The following is a 15,765-nucleotide window of genomic DNA, read 5'->3' on the forward strand; positions in this document are numbered from 1 at the left end:
ACCGTCCGTTCTCCTGTTCTTCTTTTTCCTAAACCCAACCGTCCCGTTCTTCTTTTATTAAACCCAACCGTCCTGTTCTTCTTTTTCTAAACCCAACCGTCCCGTTCTTCTTTTATTAAACCCAACCGTCCTGTTCTTCTTTTCCTAAACCCAACCGTCCCTGCTTCTTCTTTTCCTAAACCCAACCGTCCCTGTTCTTCTTTTTCCTAAACCCAACCGTCCCTGTTCTTCTTTTTCCTAAACCCAACCGTCCCCGTTCTTCTTTTATTAAACCCAACCGTCCCTGTTCTTCTTTTCCTAAACCCAACCGTCCTGTTCTTCTTTTTTTCCTAAACCCAACCGTCCCGTTCTTCTTTTTCCTAAACCCAACCGTCCCGTTTCTTCTTTTTCCTAAACCCAACCGTCCTGTTCTTCTTTTTCCTAAACCCAACCGTCCCGTTCTTCTTTTCCTAAACCCAACCGTCCCGTTCTTCTTTTTCCTAAACCCAACTCCCGCTCTCCGACTTTCTTTCTTTTTCCTAAACCCAACCGTCCCGTTCTTCTTTTCCTAAACCCAACTGTCCCGTTCTTCTTTTCCTAAACCCAACCGTCCTGTTCTTCTTTTCCTAAACCTAACGTCCGTTCTTCTTTTTAAACCCAACTGTCCTGTTCTTCTTTCCTAAACCCAACCGTCCCGTTCTTCTTTTATTAAACCCAACCGTCCCTGTTCTTCTTTTTATCTAAACCCAACCGTCCCGTTCTTCTTTTATTAAACCCAACCGTCCGTTCTTCTTTTTCTAAACCCAACCGTCCCGTTCTTCTTTTCCTAAACCCAACCGTCCCTGTTCTTCTTTTCCTAAACCCAACCGTCCTGTTCTTCTTTTCCTAAACCCAACCGTCCCGTTCTTCTTTTATTAAACCCAACCGTCCTGTTCTTCTTTTTTCTAAACCCAACCGTCCCGTTCTTCTTTTATTAAACCCAACCGTCCTGTTCTTCTTTTTCTAAACCCAACCGTCCTGTTCTTCTTTTCCTAAACCCAACCGTCCTGTTCTTCTTTTCCTAAACCCAACCGTCAGGTTCTTCTTTTCCTAAACCCAACCGTCCTGTTCTTCTTTTCCTAAACCCAACCGTCCTGTTCTTCTTTTCCTAAACCCAACCGTCCTGTTCTTCTTTTCCTAAACCCAACCGTCCCGTTCTTCTTTTTCCTAAACCCAACCGTCCTGTTCTTCTTTTCCTAAACCCAACCGTCCCGTTCTTCTTTTATTAAACCCAACTGTCCGTTCTTCTTTTCCTAGCTTTGTGAGGCTGCACAGTGGTGCTTTGAGCAATAACCACTAAACTACCAGCTACTGACTGCACAGGACATGCCTCCATTTCCTAGCCCTTGGCTAAGTGTTGACCTATGACAAAAAATATATTTTTTAACCAGCAGATCATTTTCTTCTCATCAAATGTGTTACAGATGTGGAATTTGGTTTACTGTCTCACAGCATTTTTAATGACAGTGACACACTCGCCCAGTACGACATTGCGTGTATGTAACTGCGATGGCTAATGTATGCTGACAAAATATTTTTCTAGTTACGGCTAGATTAAGCCAGCAAAGCAGTTTTGGCCACCACAGCAGCTGCCCCATCACACCATGTTGTGACACACTGTGCACTTATTTAGGTTGATGTTAACTTTGGCCACCTTTTCTACACATATCGCCCAATGCTTGATGGGAAACGCGAAGATCCCTCTGGCCCATTTTACAGACTGACACCCTTCCACTTGGTTGAGGAGCATCACATCATCACCACTGTCATACCAGCAGTGGGTGACACTGACTGGCTAATATCTGTTATATAAAATATATATTGAAGGGCCGATTCATCAACTTACATGCAGTCCTCATTCTGTTATGCAGCCGCCCTTACTGTTCACTCCAGTTTGTCTTTGCATTTTTGACCCTTCAGTGTGATTTATTAAGTCTCTTGTTGTCTGTGTGTCAACGACGACAATTTAAGACTTTTTAAGTCTGACTTTGACAAAACTTGAGGGGAATGATGCATGTCATCGCTGTTGCAGCATTTTCAGAATTGCACTGATTAGCCTGAAGGGGGCTGTGCAATTACTGGTCAAAACAAGTGGGCATTTTTAACTGATTGGTCCAGAGGGAGACTGCATCATCTGTGACATGCTGTTGCCTTGTTTTGTTTTTTTGTTGATGTTGCTGTTGTTTTTCCCCAGACTGTGCTTTAATATTCTATTTTTAAAAATATATATATTTTCCCTTCCTTTTATTTCTTATTATTGTATTCTCTCTTCCCATCTTCTGTACGCTATGATTTTTTATTTATTTTTTATTTTTTTTTACTTCTCGGGCCTTTGTAATCATCCTCTCCTCCCCTCCCCTTCCCTCTCCTCTCCTCTCCTCCCCTCTCCTCCCCTCCCCTCTCCTCTCCTCCCCTCTCCTCCCCTCTCCTCTCCTCTCCTCCCCTCCCCTCTCCTCTCCTCCCCTCCCCTCTCCTCTCCTCCCCTCTCCTCCCCTCCCCTCTCCTCCCCTCTCCTCTCCTCTCCTCTCCTCTCCCTCCCTCTCCTCTCCCTCCTCTCCTCCCCTCTCCTCCCCTCTCCTCTCCTCTCCTCTCCTCCCCTCTCCTCTCCTCCCCTCTCCTCTCCTCTCCTCTCCTCCCCTCCCCTCTCCTCTCCTCCCCTCTCCTCTCCTCTCCTCTCCTCCACTGTCATGCTATTCCTCTGCGACCGCCTCATCTCAGCTCCCTTCTTCCTTTCTTTCCCTCTTGTTCTTTCAGCTGCCTCTGTTTTTCTGAGCCCTCTCTCCTATTCTTTGTTTAACTTCTCTACCTTGTCTCTCTTTCTCTCTCCTTACCCTCATCTTGCTTGACACACTCTCGGTTCATGCTCTCCTTTTACTGTCAACCCTCCTGTCCCTTCTTTCCCTCCTCCTCTGCGTCCTCGTCTGTCCATTCTTCCTTCTCCCTTCCTCCCTCATTTTCTTTGAATCATATTGTTAACTGTAATGGTCCGGTGCTTCAAGCCAAAGCTTTTAAAAATAAAAACCTGAATGAACACTGGCCGCTTCATGCACACATACACACGGGTGTGTGTTTGTGTATGAGGCTCTGTCCCTCTGCCCCCCCCCCCCCCCCCCCTCGTTCTCTTGGCTTTTCATACGCTTTTAATGCTTTCAACATTTCACATGCAAATGCATGCAGAAACAAGGACGCACAAAGGTTAGGCAAGCAGCAGAGCTCAGTCGGGAGGCTGCACATGGAAACAACATAGAGAATTTCACATGCGATTTACGTCTGGGCAGCAAACATGAATTCTGCACCACGGACTAGAGTCGATTTGAGTCCTCTAAAACGTTGCTGTCATAATGCATTCATCTTTTCCCCCTGCTGGCGAGAGAGAGCATGAATGCCACCTAATGGCGAGAATGTACAGCAGTGACACAGCTGGGCTGTGTGGCGGATGGGGGAAGGGAGGATCGGAGAGGCTGGGTTGAGTGTGTGTGCATTGTGTGAATGTGTATGTCTGGACATGCATTTGTGTTTGTGTATATCTAACACATCATATGGCCATACATCTCTCTGGTGTCATTTAGTCTGATGACCAAAAAGTCAGATTTTTGCTTCACCTATGACACAGGCCTGATGTTTTCTTAACAGCAAGCTGCGTGGTGTCTCATTTTTTTTCAAACTCTTATCCAAACCACATGGGTATGTGGAGATCCTGAGACGGGACAAATTAGCAGTTAGTATTTAAGAGTACAAATACGGTGACATGAATTCACCTTCAGCTATCATTAGCACAAAGGACAACAAGAATAATAGGAAAAAGCCGAATATCTCAATTAGCATTTTAGGATTTTTTTTTTTCTGTGAAGAAATGTGACGCTATAACTGTGTGTGTGTGTGTGTGTGTGTGTGTGTGTGTGTGTGTGTGTGTGTGTCTGTCTGTCCCAGCCTGGCCCAGGTACCGTGTGCTGCGCGTGCAGGAGTTGGGCCAGTACAACCTGGAGATCCTGTCAGCCGATCTGTCTGATGACTCCCTGTACGAGTGCCAGGCCCCTGATGCTGCCCTGAGGTCCAGGAGGGCCAAACTCACCGTCCTCAGTACGTTTGTGCACATACGTGTGTCACAGTGCTCACATTTTCTATATTATGTGTTTCTAACACTCTCTTCTCCCGCTCCAGTCCCCCCAGACAATCCGGTGATCGATGGGGGTCCGGAGGTGTTGCTGAATGCGGGGGAGTCCTACAACCTGAGCTGTGTGTCTCGAGGGGCCAAACCGCCTTCTATGATCGAGTGGCTTAAAGATGGTCTGCCTGTGGAGGGGGCTGCCAGTACCACTGTACGTCGAAAACACTACATACCACAGTCACATTTACAGTTACAGTGTTTTATCTGTGGTGTATATGGTACATCAATATCTCTCTCCGCCCTCCATCATCAGGAGGTGCTTGCAGACAGGAAGAGGGTGACCACGCGGAGCTACCTGCCCATCCAGCCAGTCGACACCGACACTGGCAGGAACTACAGCTGTGTGGCCACCAACCTGGCTGTTCCCACCGGCAAAAGCACAACTGTCTCCCTCAACGTACACCGTAAGCAATTCAATAACATAGACACAGAAGTTGTTTTGTGGGTATTTGCAAAAAACATCACGCATATTACATCACCATTGCTAGAATGCAGTTTTTAATCACAATATATACAGTAATTACTACATAAATTAGTTTTTTTTTTTTAACATTTCAGACTAATTAAAAGCAACATGGCATCATATTTTGAAACATAAAACATCTGCCGGCCGCTAAATGTTTTATAGCTTTATTACTAAGTAAAGCATGGCAGTCATTTTGCATCAAACTGTCCTCCAGATTGCAGCATACATTAGATGTAATACGGCTGTTGTTATGGGAGTCTCTCTTTCTCTCTCTCTCTGTCTCTTCCAGATTCACCGACAGTGACCTTGTCCATTGAGCCTCGCTCTGTCCTGGAGGGGGACAGGGTCACTTTCACCTGCCAGGCTCACGCCAACCCTCCTATTATGGGCTACAGGTCTGCATCCACATCCAGCACATTGCCATTATCCCTAGGCCTTGTATGACAGAAATGTAATATTTCTGTTTGGTTATGTATGATTTTGTATGAAGACATTTTAATAGTCGTTGTTATAATTAGGGTTCAGCATCATTTCGATTGGAACGATTCTGATTCCAATTCTTATCGATTCCGGCTCTTAACGTTTCTTGAATTCCCTGTCTTTGAGAAACGGGTTGAAAGCAGATCACATGCTTCATTCACAGAAAAAAAAAGTTAATATTAAAAACTTTTACACAATTAATATTCACAATTCACTGCACACAGGAACCTGTAAACACATTCCATACAGTCTAATTTGATTGTTGTTGTTAAATAAATATATGACTCAATTGTCTATTCATTTTTTTTTTTTTTTTAATTGACTGAACTCTGACCCCCTAAAAAATTAACATACGTAGGGCCATATACAATCAGCCAGTTGCCCCGAAAAAACAACATTTCATTCAGATCATTTTTCCGGACGTTGCTTCACGAGCGACATGAATGAATGATTCCAATTTGGAACTGGCTTTCGTCGCCCAACTTTAGCTATCATTTATGCCACATATGTTGCTCCACGGTGTGTATGTCATTTAACCTGTATGTACTGTATAATGTTTTTTAACTCCTAGTTGGGCTAAGGGGGGCGTAGTGCTGCAGGGCGCCAGGGAGAGTGTGTTCACCACCAAGGCCGACCATTCCTTCTTCACCGAGCCTGTCTCCTGTCTGGTTTTCAACGCCGTGGGAAAGACCAACGTCAGCATCCTGGTGGACGTTCACTGTGAGTCACACAATACTCATCTCTTCCTTGTTCACTCACTCTACAGTCTGGAGTCAAGAGGGATGAAGATAAGATCAGATAAGATAGACTTTATTTAACCCACACTGGGGAAATTCCAGTGCTACAGCAGCTCAAAAGATTTTTTTTTTTTTACACGTATCAGAATAACACAAATACACATTAAGTAGACATAGGAGGAAAATATATATACATAAAGTATAAGAAATAGAAAACATTTAATTAGTTGTAATAATAATAGCAATAAAACAAACATATCTACACAATAAACACCCTTATGTAAACACAGATATACAGATGAGTGAGGTGCGGATGAATAGAGATGACATATTGCACAGTTGAAGGTATATATAGTGCAGAATATTGTCCAAAACACACACCAATGTTGTGTGTCTTTGTCCCCCTCCTCCTTTAGTCCTGCCGCATTATTACTCAAGCACAACAAAGAACACCTCTCTCTGTTTCTGTGTCTCCAGTCGGTCCCATTCTGTTGGTGGAGCCGCAGCCAAAGACTGTAGACGTCGACTCTGATGTCACGCTCAACTGCAAATGGGCCGGAAACCCTCCGCTCACACTCACCTGGTTCAAGAAGGGTTCAAACATGGTAAGAAGCTAGGAGCCCACACTTTCCTCTGCTTTGGTATTTAACACTCTTTTTACACTTGGCACTTTCTTCTCCCGCGTTTACAAAAGCAGCCATGTCGTTCAGGGACAGTATCTGGTCTGTAGATGTTTTCTCATTTTTTTCCCCCTGACATTTCTCTCAATTTCACTTCTCCTTTTGTCTTATATTCCCTTTATCTCTTAAAGTTGGACTACATTTAATAAATGCAATGTCTGCAACATAGACATATAACTTAATCCGCTTACCAGCAACTTAACATGAACAAGTTATATCTTGCTGACTGTTGTTGATGAATCTGTGGTTTTACGGTTGTTTATGCATTGATTAGCTTTCGCTGGTAGGTGGATTTTGTTACTATTGGATAGAGCCAGGAGCTAGCTGTGTCCGACTGTTTGCGGTCTTTATGCTAAGCTAAGCTAATTGTCTGCTGGCTCTGGTTTCATATTTACAGCACAGACACGAGAGTGGTGTCAATCTTCTCATTTAACTCTCAACAAGAACAGGAATAAGAATATTTCCCAAAATGTCAAACTTTTTCTTTAGCTGCTAGGCCACCAGGATGCCCCATTCTATTTTAAATTTGAGTTTTGTAGAATAATTGCATTTTGCAAGTTAACCATCACTGTTTTCTTGTTAACATCTACTGTGCACACCAGCCAGAAGCTAAAGACAGGGCTAAGATGTGTATGTGAGCCTTACTGTTGCTTTGGCCACTGGCTGTTTGCTCTGACTCTCATTAAACTACAACTGCAGTTCAAAAGGTCTTGGAGTGGCGAGATCAGGGCTAAAGACAAGACAGTTTCAGCACAGTAAATGAAATCTGCTTCATCACAAGTCTGCCTTAGCAAACCATGGACTGACTTACACCTACATCTATGTAATCAGTATTGTTCAGGTATCTCTCTCTCTCTCTCTCTCTCTCTCTCTCTCTCTCTCTCTCTCTCTCCAAGTGGTTACATATTTAGCCATCATTTCCCCACAGCTAATTTTTAGGTGTGGTTGCTAGGCAACTGTAAAACCTTTGTGATGGGTTAAAAGCAGATGTGCAAGTTTGCATTGTTAGCCAGTTAGGGTCAGAGTCAGTGTTGTAATCAAGACCACCTAAACCGAGACCAAGTCAACACCAAAGACCGGAGTGTGTCGAGACCTGAGACAAGACCGATACTTTGAGGTTTTTGAGACCGAGTCAAGATAAAGACCAGACCAGTGTCAGACAGCTGGAGCTTCTCTCTTCTTGTCTCCTGCATTCACTTTCTTGGGAGTGCGTGTAAAGGGGGTGGGTAGAGGGGGTTAACAGTAACACATTTCAATTAGAAATGAGCCAAGTTATTGGTTGCATTTGAAGCAGGAAGTTTTACATCCAATGATGTTAACACATAAAATCAGACAATGCACAGGCAGTTTAGAGATATCCCTGCAGTTGTGGTCTTGACCAGACTTAAAAATAAAATCCCGAGTCCTCTTTATCCCAGACGAGATTGAGTAAAAAACTACAACACTTTGAGTAGTAATAAGTGTCATAAGTGTAGTAAGCAAGTGGAACGTTGTGGACATAGACTATAAACACATATACTCAGATAAGACCAGATGTGCAGATATGCAACATGGAAATTCAATAGTATTAGCCTCTCTTCTACTTATCTAAATATGGGCTTTTATTTTGTCTATCCCCTCCCATTGTTTAGAAGATTTGTTGTGTTTATATTTGTGTCCTTTCCCCCCCCCTTCCCCCACAGGTTCTGAGCAACAGCAACCAGCTGTATCTGAAGTCGGTGAGCCAAGCGGATGCCGGACAGTATGTATGTAAAGCCATCGTCCCACGGATTGGAGTAGGAGAGACTGAGGTCACGCTCACTGTCAACGGTCAGAAAACATCCACACAGTTTAATGCGTCACTGCTCGTAGATGAAAAGCATGTACTTTCTAAAAGGTCAGCTTGTCAGAAATGTTATGTCCAAAGTGGTGGCCCTTTATTTTGAAAATAACACAATTCCCCGTGAACAGGCTTGGTAAGGTCAACGTCCTAACAAAAATTACACCAGGCTTGGATATGATTTTTGCAGTTTGTCGTATTTTAAGTGTCATTTATTTTATTTCTCTCTTTTCACTTTCACATACACTCACACGTCCTCTCGTTTTCGCCCAATGCAGGTCCCCCCATCATCTCCAGTGATCCAGTCCAGTATGCCGTGAAAGGGGAGAGAGGAGAGGTGAAATGCTACATAGCCAGTACACCTCCTCCTGATAAGATTGTAAGTGAAAAATAAACCAGTGCTATGAAACATTTCTGTCACCAAAGCCACAATAAGAAATGTCCAAATTTGGGCAGGGAATCAATTATTTAGACAAAAAAACTGACAAACAAGGAAAAGCAAAGAGCCCAAAGTTGTACCTTTTAGTCTGACAGAGATTTGTATTTTACTGTTACTGTACCATCCTGTTCCCAAATGGCTCCACTCTTACACGGTAAATGCTCTTAGGCGCTGTCCCCTTTTTCTTTTTGAGTGGTGACTCACCCTTAAACTCTCACAGAATTTCCCTCCATCCCATCACGTAAACAAACCAACACTAACACTAAGCCGGTCCGCTTTTAGCTCCTGCGTCAGAAATCAGCCCGGATGCTGTCTCCACTCAGATGTAACGCAGTGACGCAGTAGTAGTAGTGCCTGTGTGACTGATCCATCCTGACTCAGTGCGTGCTCCTAATGCAAGCGGCGGAGGTTGGGACAGAAAAAGATTTATAAAATAATAATAATAAAGAAGTGGAGAGGAACAGTTGTCCCAGTAAACGCCACAGCCAAGAGATTATCATCCTCTGGAATAAGTGGGCAGATTATACGAACATGTGGGCTTATGCATAATTAACTCGCCTTAGTACAGTACCTCAATGCTGAATAATACAACTGCTTTTAGTGGCTTCAAAGTCAGAGAATGTGCAAGATTCTCGCAAGCTCTGTCCCCCCCTACACTTCAGTCTGCAGAAACATACACACTGATGTTGTAGCACGACACGCACAATGTGTGTTTACATGTGAGTGTGTACTTGATGTAGATTTATAGGGTCTATTTCTGTCATATCTTCATGCAGTATGTGTTCGAGTTAGACAGATATACATGGCCAATACCTGCTTTTTTACTGAATATCATATCAACCAGTCACTCTGATGCGATGACACACATGAAACCTGTAAATCAAATTGTTTATTTTTCTTTCATCATTTATTTGAACGTTTTCAAGAGAAAGTAATAGCACTCAACTTTACAGATATTCATATAAAGACGTTATGGATCTATTAATGAATAAGTCACTCACAGGAATATGTATAATATGGGTAATCTGATAATTTACTGTATAGTTGTACAATGGAGAAGTATTAATATAGCTCTGTTTGAAGAAGAAGAAGAAGAAGAAAAAAGGACACTTTATTAATCCCGGGGATGGGGGGGGGGGGGTTGTTTTTATGGTCCCCTGCCGGTGATAGCAGTGGCCGGAGGCATTATGTTTTATATTCTAAATGCAGAATAATATCCATTATCTGAATGAATGGGATTTTATCACACAACTTACCCGAGCAGTAATGTCTCCAAAATAGTGCTTAACTAATGATATAATCTAATATGGCCTCCTGTGTGTGTGTGTGTGTGTGTGTGTGTGTGTGTGTGTGTGTGCGCGTGCGTGTGTGTGTCTGTGTGTGTGTGTGTTTGTATGTGCGTGGGTGTGCGTATGTATGTGTGTGCGTGTGTGTTTGTGCGTGCGTGTCTTTGTGTGTGTGTGTTTGTACATGCATGTCTTTGTATGTGTGTCTGTGTGTGTGTTTGTGCGTGCATGTCTTTGTGTCTGTGTGTGTGTCTTTGTGTGTGTGTGTGTGCGTGCGTGCGTGTGTGTGTGTGTGTGCTGCAGGTGTGGGCGTGGAAGGAGAACGTGTGGGAGAAGGAGAAGGGGACGCTGCTGGAGCGCTACACGGTGGAGCAGAGCAAACCGTCAGCCGAGGGCGGCGGCGTCCTCTCCACCCTCACCATCAACAACGTGATGGAGTCAGACTTTCTGTCCACCTACAACTGCACGGCCTGGAACTCGTTCGGCCCGGGAACCATGATCATCTCGTTGGAGGAGACTGGTGGGTTGCACGAATTCATTATTTAATTTTTTTCATTTCATGACAAGCTTTCATCAGGAAAATATCAAAACAGAAAGCAATGTATTTTAGGTAAGGATCATTGCGTACTCCGACGTTCTCTCTCTATTCATTTTTTTGCTTTGCAGTTAATCAAACGTTGTAATCATGATTACAATTTTGGCTCAACGGTCACAAAAACAGAGTAATCGAGAAAAATTATTATTTTGCACAAAACGGTTTAAAAGTAAACTCTTATTTTGTCTTGTGCTCTGAATTAGAAAAAAAAAAAGTTCAAACGGGAAAAGTATTAAGGGAAATTTTGTTCATTTGTTTAGCTGCTTCACTGCTTTTTTAAATGTGATAATTGCAACATCTTTCCAAAAGTCAATGAGTCTCTCTCTCTCTCTCTCTCTCTCTTTTTCTCTCTCTCGCCCCCTCATTTCAGAGGAAGTCCCAGTGGGGATAATAGCTGGTGGGACGGTGGGCTCCACCATCCTCCTATTCATCTTTCTGCTGGTCCTCGTTCTGATCTTCTACCGGCAACGCAAAGGCAGTGAGTCATACTCTCCATGTGCTTAACACATACAGTATAAAGACCAGATTGATTTGATTTGCTTTTGTATTTGTCTCGAACAAACAGTATGTGGTAAAAGAAAAAAGAAAAAAACATAAACACAAAGATAAAAACACAAAAAAAAAAAAAGGATGAGTTTGAGAAGGAGCAGGCGGAAGCATAATGCTTATATAGTCCTGCCCCTACTTCACAATATCATATCATTACAGAATAAAATCCAATAGATGTGCATATACAGCATGCAAATGTAGGTAATACAACACTTACATTTACAACAATACACTTACATTACATTTCAATTCCTATATTCAGGTCTCACCCTTTGTGTATTGTTCAAGTATTGTTTTCTTTCATCTATTTTGGAACTGTATGGTATTATGGCTCTGTTTGTTTTCATTGTTCAGTTCGGTCCAAAAGATCTGCATGTACAGCAGAGGTTTTTAACGTTTTTTTTTATGGTTTAAATACTCGTCACTGGACCAAATAGCTTGCATCGAACCAAAGAAACACAAGCACCTACGACTTCCTCTCCACCGCGTGGATGTAGGTCACCTCTGAGCTCGCTCCTTCAGCTCATGAAAACACACACCGGCCAAGATGCGTGTGTCCAGCTGTATTCAACCTCGCCGTGTGTTTTGCTTCCAGGTCGGCGCGGGGTCACGCTGGGTAAGCCCGACATCAAGGTGGAGACCATAAACAAGGAGACCCACAGCTTGGAGGAGGACTCCGGCAGCGTGTCCACGGCCTCGCGCATGGTCAAGGCCATGTACTCGGTGAGCAGCAGCGGGATATGTGTGTGTGCTCTCGGGCCCGACACTGTTTACACAGCCTGTAGTTGTAAAACCAAAACCTCAGATTAACTCGGTAACCTCTCCCTATACACCACACTGTACCTTTTTTTTATACATTTTTTGAATATACAGTATTTTAATTATGGCTTTTCAGTTTTATAGACAAGAAACAAACAAAAGAGAACACAACACAGTAACCCCCATAGACAAGCAAAAAATTTATAAAAAAAACAAACAAAAAACAACAACCATAGACTAACACATAAGTAGCTAAATAAAAAGAAATATGTATCAGAATCAGAAAGTTTTTTTTTGCCAAGTACGTTTTTTAACACATATAAGGAATTTGTTTTGGTGTTGTTGGTGCACGTCACACATTCTCTAGATGGAATATTAAACAATATAAGTATAGGTATAAACAATATAAGTATAAGTATATGTACACAGTATGTATTAAATTAAAAATAAAGATATAAATAAAAATAAAGAGCAAAGAGCATTACAGCAGAGAGAGAACAGTGGCATGAAGGTGGAGAGTCAGGGTGGTTTCCGGGCCTTGTTAATAAGGCTAGTGGCGGAGGGGAAAAAGCTGTTCATGTGACGTGTAATAATGCATATATATTACTACTAAACAGCTGCAAAATAAATAAATAAATGTCAAAAGAAGTTACAAAGGACAATTTCACGGTTGTGGTAGTTAACACACACACACACACACACACACACACACACACACACACGTTTGTGTCACTATCTTTGTGGGGACCCGTCATTGACATAATGCATTCCCTAGCCCCTTACCCTAACCTTAACCATCACAACTAAATGCCTAACCTTAACCCTTACCCTCACCCTAACCAGAACCTCATTATATCCCTAATCCTAAAACCAAGTCTTAACCCTCAAACAGCCCTTTAAAGTTGTGGGGTCCAGCATTTTGGCCCCACAAAGCTGTCGGGACCCCACAAGTATACTGGACTCCTGATTTTTGGACCCCACGAATATAGTTAAACAAGCGCACACACACACACACACACACACACACACACACACACACTCACACAAATAGCATTACTAGACTTTATCAACCACTTTACCTTTTGACTAAAAACAAACTCTGTGTTTCTCCCTTTGTAATTTCCCCCTTTGAATTCCATTTTCTCTTTTCCTGTCATACTCTCTTGCCTCCTTCCCTCTTTTTTTTTTTTTTTTTTTTTTGTTACGGCACCTTCTCTCCTCCTGTTTGTTTTTGTTTTTGTTCTGTTGTTTGATGGTTTAGTTTCTCCCCTCTGTGTCCTTCTCTCCTTCCAATCAGCCCTTTAAAGATGACATAGAGCTCAAGTCTGATCTCCGCAGTGACACCCTGGACACGCGCCAGGAGTACGACCTCAAGGTGAGCTCATCAAACACTCATTTGCACCGAATCACCAACCAGATGATGTCTACAAAATCTAAACTTGACTCTTGACTTTTTCCTACTGAAAGACTCAAAAATGACAAAATAGAGAGAAGGGTTAGAAGCACAGGTCCAGAAATAGGTTTAAAAACACAGACATGTTCCAATATAAAGTCAAAATCAACAGCCCATTGATTATAAAATGATGCCAAAGTCAAAGTGAGGTCCTGTGGAGTTCATTTTGGTGCAATGTTTCGTTCTAATTATACCTCAAAGGGCTGCAAATATCCGAATCATTACTGACATATTGACTCAGAGTGATGACTTTCATCCAATGATGTACAGACTTTATGGTGGTGTCATCCAGAAAATTCACTGAAAGTGTCTACCAGGCAGAAATAATAATCAGATGTACTCCATAATAGTATTTTTTGGAGAGTTTTTTACTATAAATGAAGCCTCATTCATTAAGAGATAATCCCAACAGACGATTGATCTCAAAAATGTTTGTTTGACTTCTGTTACAGTCATTCAGTATTGATTTGTTCTTCCAGGAGTTTTCCTAGTCAGTGATAGTTCATGTTCAGTGATGTTTTATTTATGCAAGGGTAACACTTACTGTAAAGTTACAATCTGGAACATTTCTCTTTGGCGGCCCCTGTAGCGATAAGGGGCAATTGCATGTGTGTTTTTGGATCTCACTTCCCAGAGATCCAAACAGTGTCACTGTGTGACGACAGTCGGCGCTTCACACACAAGTGAGTCTATTGCGTTAGCTCCGCCTTCCCCTTTTGGTGGACCAACCACTGCTGGGTGATGGAGAAATGCGTCACTAACTGTGCGTCAGCTTGTGATTTTTTCCCCTGGGAATGTTGCCATAGACACCCAGTTCGTAATACTGCAAATTCTGCGATGCGTTATAATGGAACCCACGCAACTTCTAGGCAAGACCCGCCCTTCAGTAGCATTCACACACTACTGTTGGCCAGGCGTCCATGCTTACGCAAGGTAACGTAACCCGATTTGTTCAGGTCCTATCCCCTGACCAATCGGCTATCCTAACCTTAACCGCTCGAGGTCAATGCCTAACCCCAACCAATCGTGCTGCTTCGTAGGGCGGGACTTGCCTAGAAGTTACGTGGGATCCATAACGCTTCTGCGATAGATAGTGACATAACAGACATTTATTTAAATGTTTTTGAGATTATTACTTTAAGTCTGATATGTTCTAAAGTTGTTGAAGTAGTAGTAGTTGAAATTCTTTCCAATTTCATTCGTTCAAATCCATTTAGACAGTCCAAACTGTTATTTTAAAATGTCATGTTAAATCCTCTACAGCAGGGGTCTCCAACAAGTAGATCTCGAGCTACTGGTAGCTCGTGAGCAGGTTTCCGGTAGCTCGCCAATAGGTTGACAAACTGAGACCCAAAATGACCACGATGTTGAAAGTGAGGTAGCTGACTTTGTGGGCCATAGAAGTGTTAAGTGGTAATGTTTTTCTTGGACCCTGATGGGAATATTTTTCAGTAATGTAGCTAACTTTGTGGGCCAAAAAGAAGTATAAAATAGGCATGAACCTTGACTTTGGGTATTGCAATTCCATACGTGTACAAACAGTAGCTTCATTCAGCTTATGTGTGTTATGTAAATATATTAAGGCGATGTGATGCCCTTAGATAAAGAAAGGTTGGAGATCCCTGCTCTAGAGGGTGCACAAGTGCATCTGAAATAGCCAGAAGAAGACAAAGAAGAGGGATTTTAAATAGACAGCTCCGGTCTGGCTTTTCAAAAGTCTAAAATCAAAGCAGGTTTAATGTAAAAAGCAGAATTAGCAAAAACAAAAACAGCTTTATTTAACTCTGTCATGTTGTTTTGTAATAAACCCATAACATATCAGCAGTTGACAAAACTGACATTAGCATTAAATGATTTCAGTATAGTTGTTGCCCTTTCATTTATCTTTCATAAAGTAACTATTATCTTTTATACAGTGAATACGAGCATAACCAAAAGGGCCGCCGCTGATCTAACTGTTGTTAGCCAGCAAATGTGACTTATTACTTATGACTTACAAATATGACTGATGAAATTATTCCACCTTTAGTGCAAAGTCCTAGGGATCTTTAAACTTAGTGTTAGGATTGCAGTCAAAATCTGTGAGAATATTACAGTAGGATACAGTATTTAGGACAGATATATTTTGCAGTTTGCCTTCCTTTAATTGCTGGGTGGTCTTTTTAGCCCTTCGCTCTCAGTCCAGCTGTGAAGCAACTAGCTCATCTGATTGTCTCGTGCATCTCGAAGAGATTTAAAGACAAACTAGAAGAAGAGAAAAAATGAAAAGAAATAGAAAAAAAAAAGATAAAGGATGTTGAGGTGTACTCTGCCCAT

At 42.3% G+C, this 15,765-nt stretch overlaps 1 protein-coding gene across 1 annotated transcript in view; it reads left to right on the plus strand.

The window, feature by feature from the left end:
- The window catches only part of kirrel1a (kirre like nephrin family adhesion molecule 1a), a 37,182-nt gene that overhangs the window by 18,201 nt on the left and 3,216 nt on the right, over window positions 1-15,765 (plus strand). Inside the window, exons 3-14 of the mRNA XM_078276144.1 lie at window positions 3,949-4,098; window positions 4,180-4,337; window positions 4,440-4,590; window positions 4,942-5,047; window positions 5,704-5,852; window positions 6,347-6,474; window positions 8,232-8,358; window positions 8,647-8,747; window positions 10,397-10,613; window positions 11,059-11,166; window positions 11,833-11,960; window positions 13,258-13,371. Coding sequence (XP_078132270.1) covers window positions 3,949-4,098; window positions 4,180-4,337; window positions 4,440-4,590; window positions 4,942-5,047; window positions 5,704-5,852; window positions 6,347-6,474; window positions 8,232-8,358; window positions 8,647-8,747; window positions 10,397-10,613; window positions 11,059-11,166; window positions 11,833-11,960; window positions 13,258-13,371 — 1,637 coding nt within the window. The remainder of the gene's footprint in view (window positions 1-3,948; window positions 4,099-4,179; window positions 4,338-4,439; window positions 4,591-4,941; window positions 5,048-5,703; window positions 5,853-6,346; window positions 6,475-8,231; window positions 8,359-8,646; window positions 8,748-10,396; window positions 10,614-11,058; window positions 11,167-11,832; window positions 11,961-13,257; window positions 13,372-15,765) is intronic.

The sequence above is a fragment of the Sander vitreus genome, chromosome 19 (genome assembly GCF_031162955.1).
Source record: "Sander vitreus isolate 19-12246 chromosome 19, sanVit1, whole genome shotgun sequence".
Taxonomy (NCBI): domain Eukaryota; kingdom Metazoa; phylum Chordata; class Actinopteri; order Perciformes; family Percidae; genus Sander; species Sander vitreus.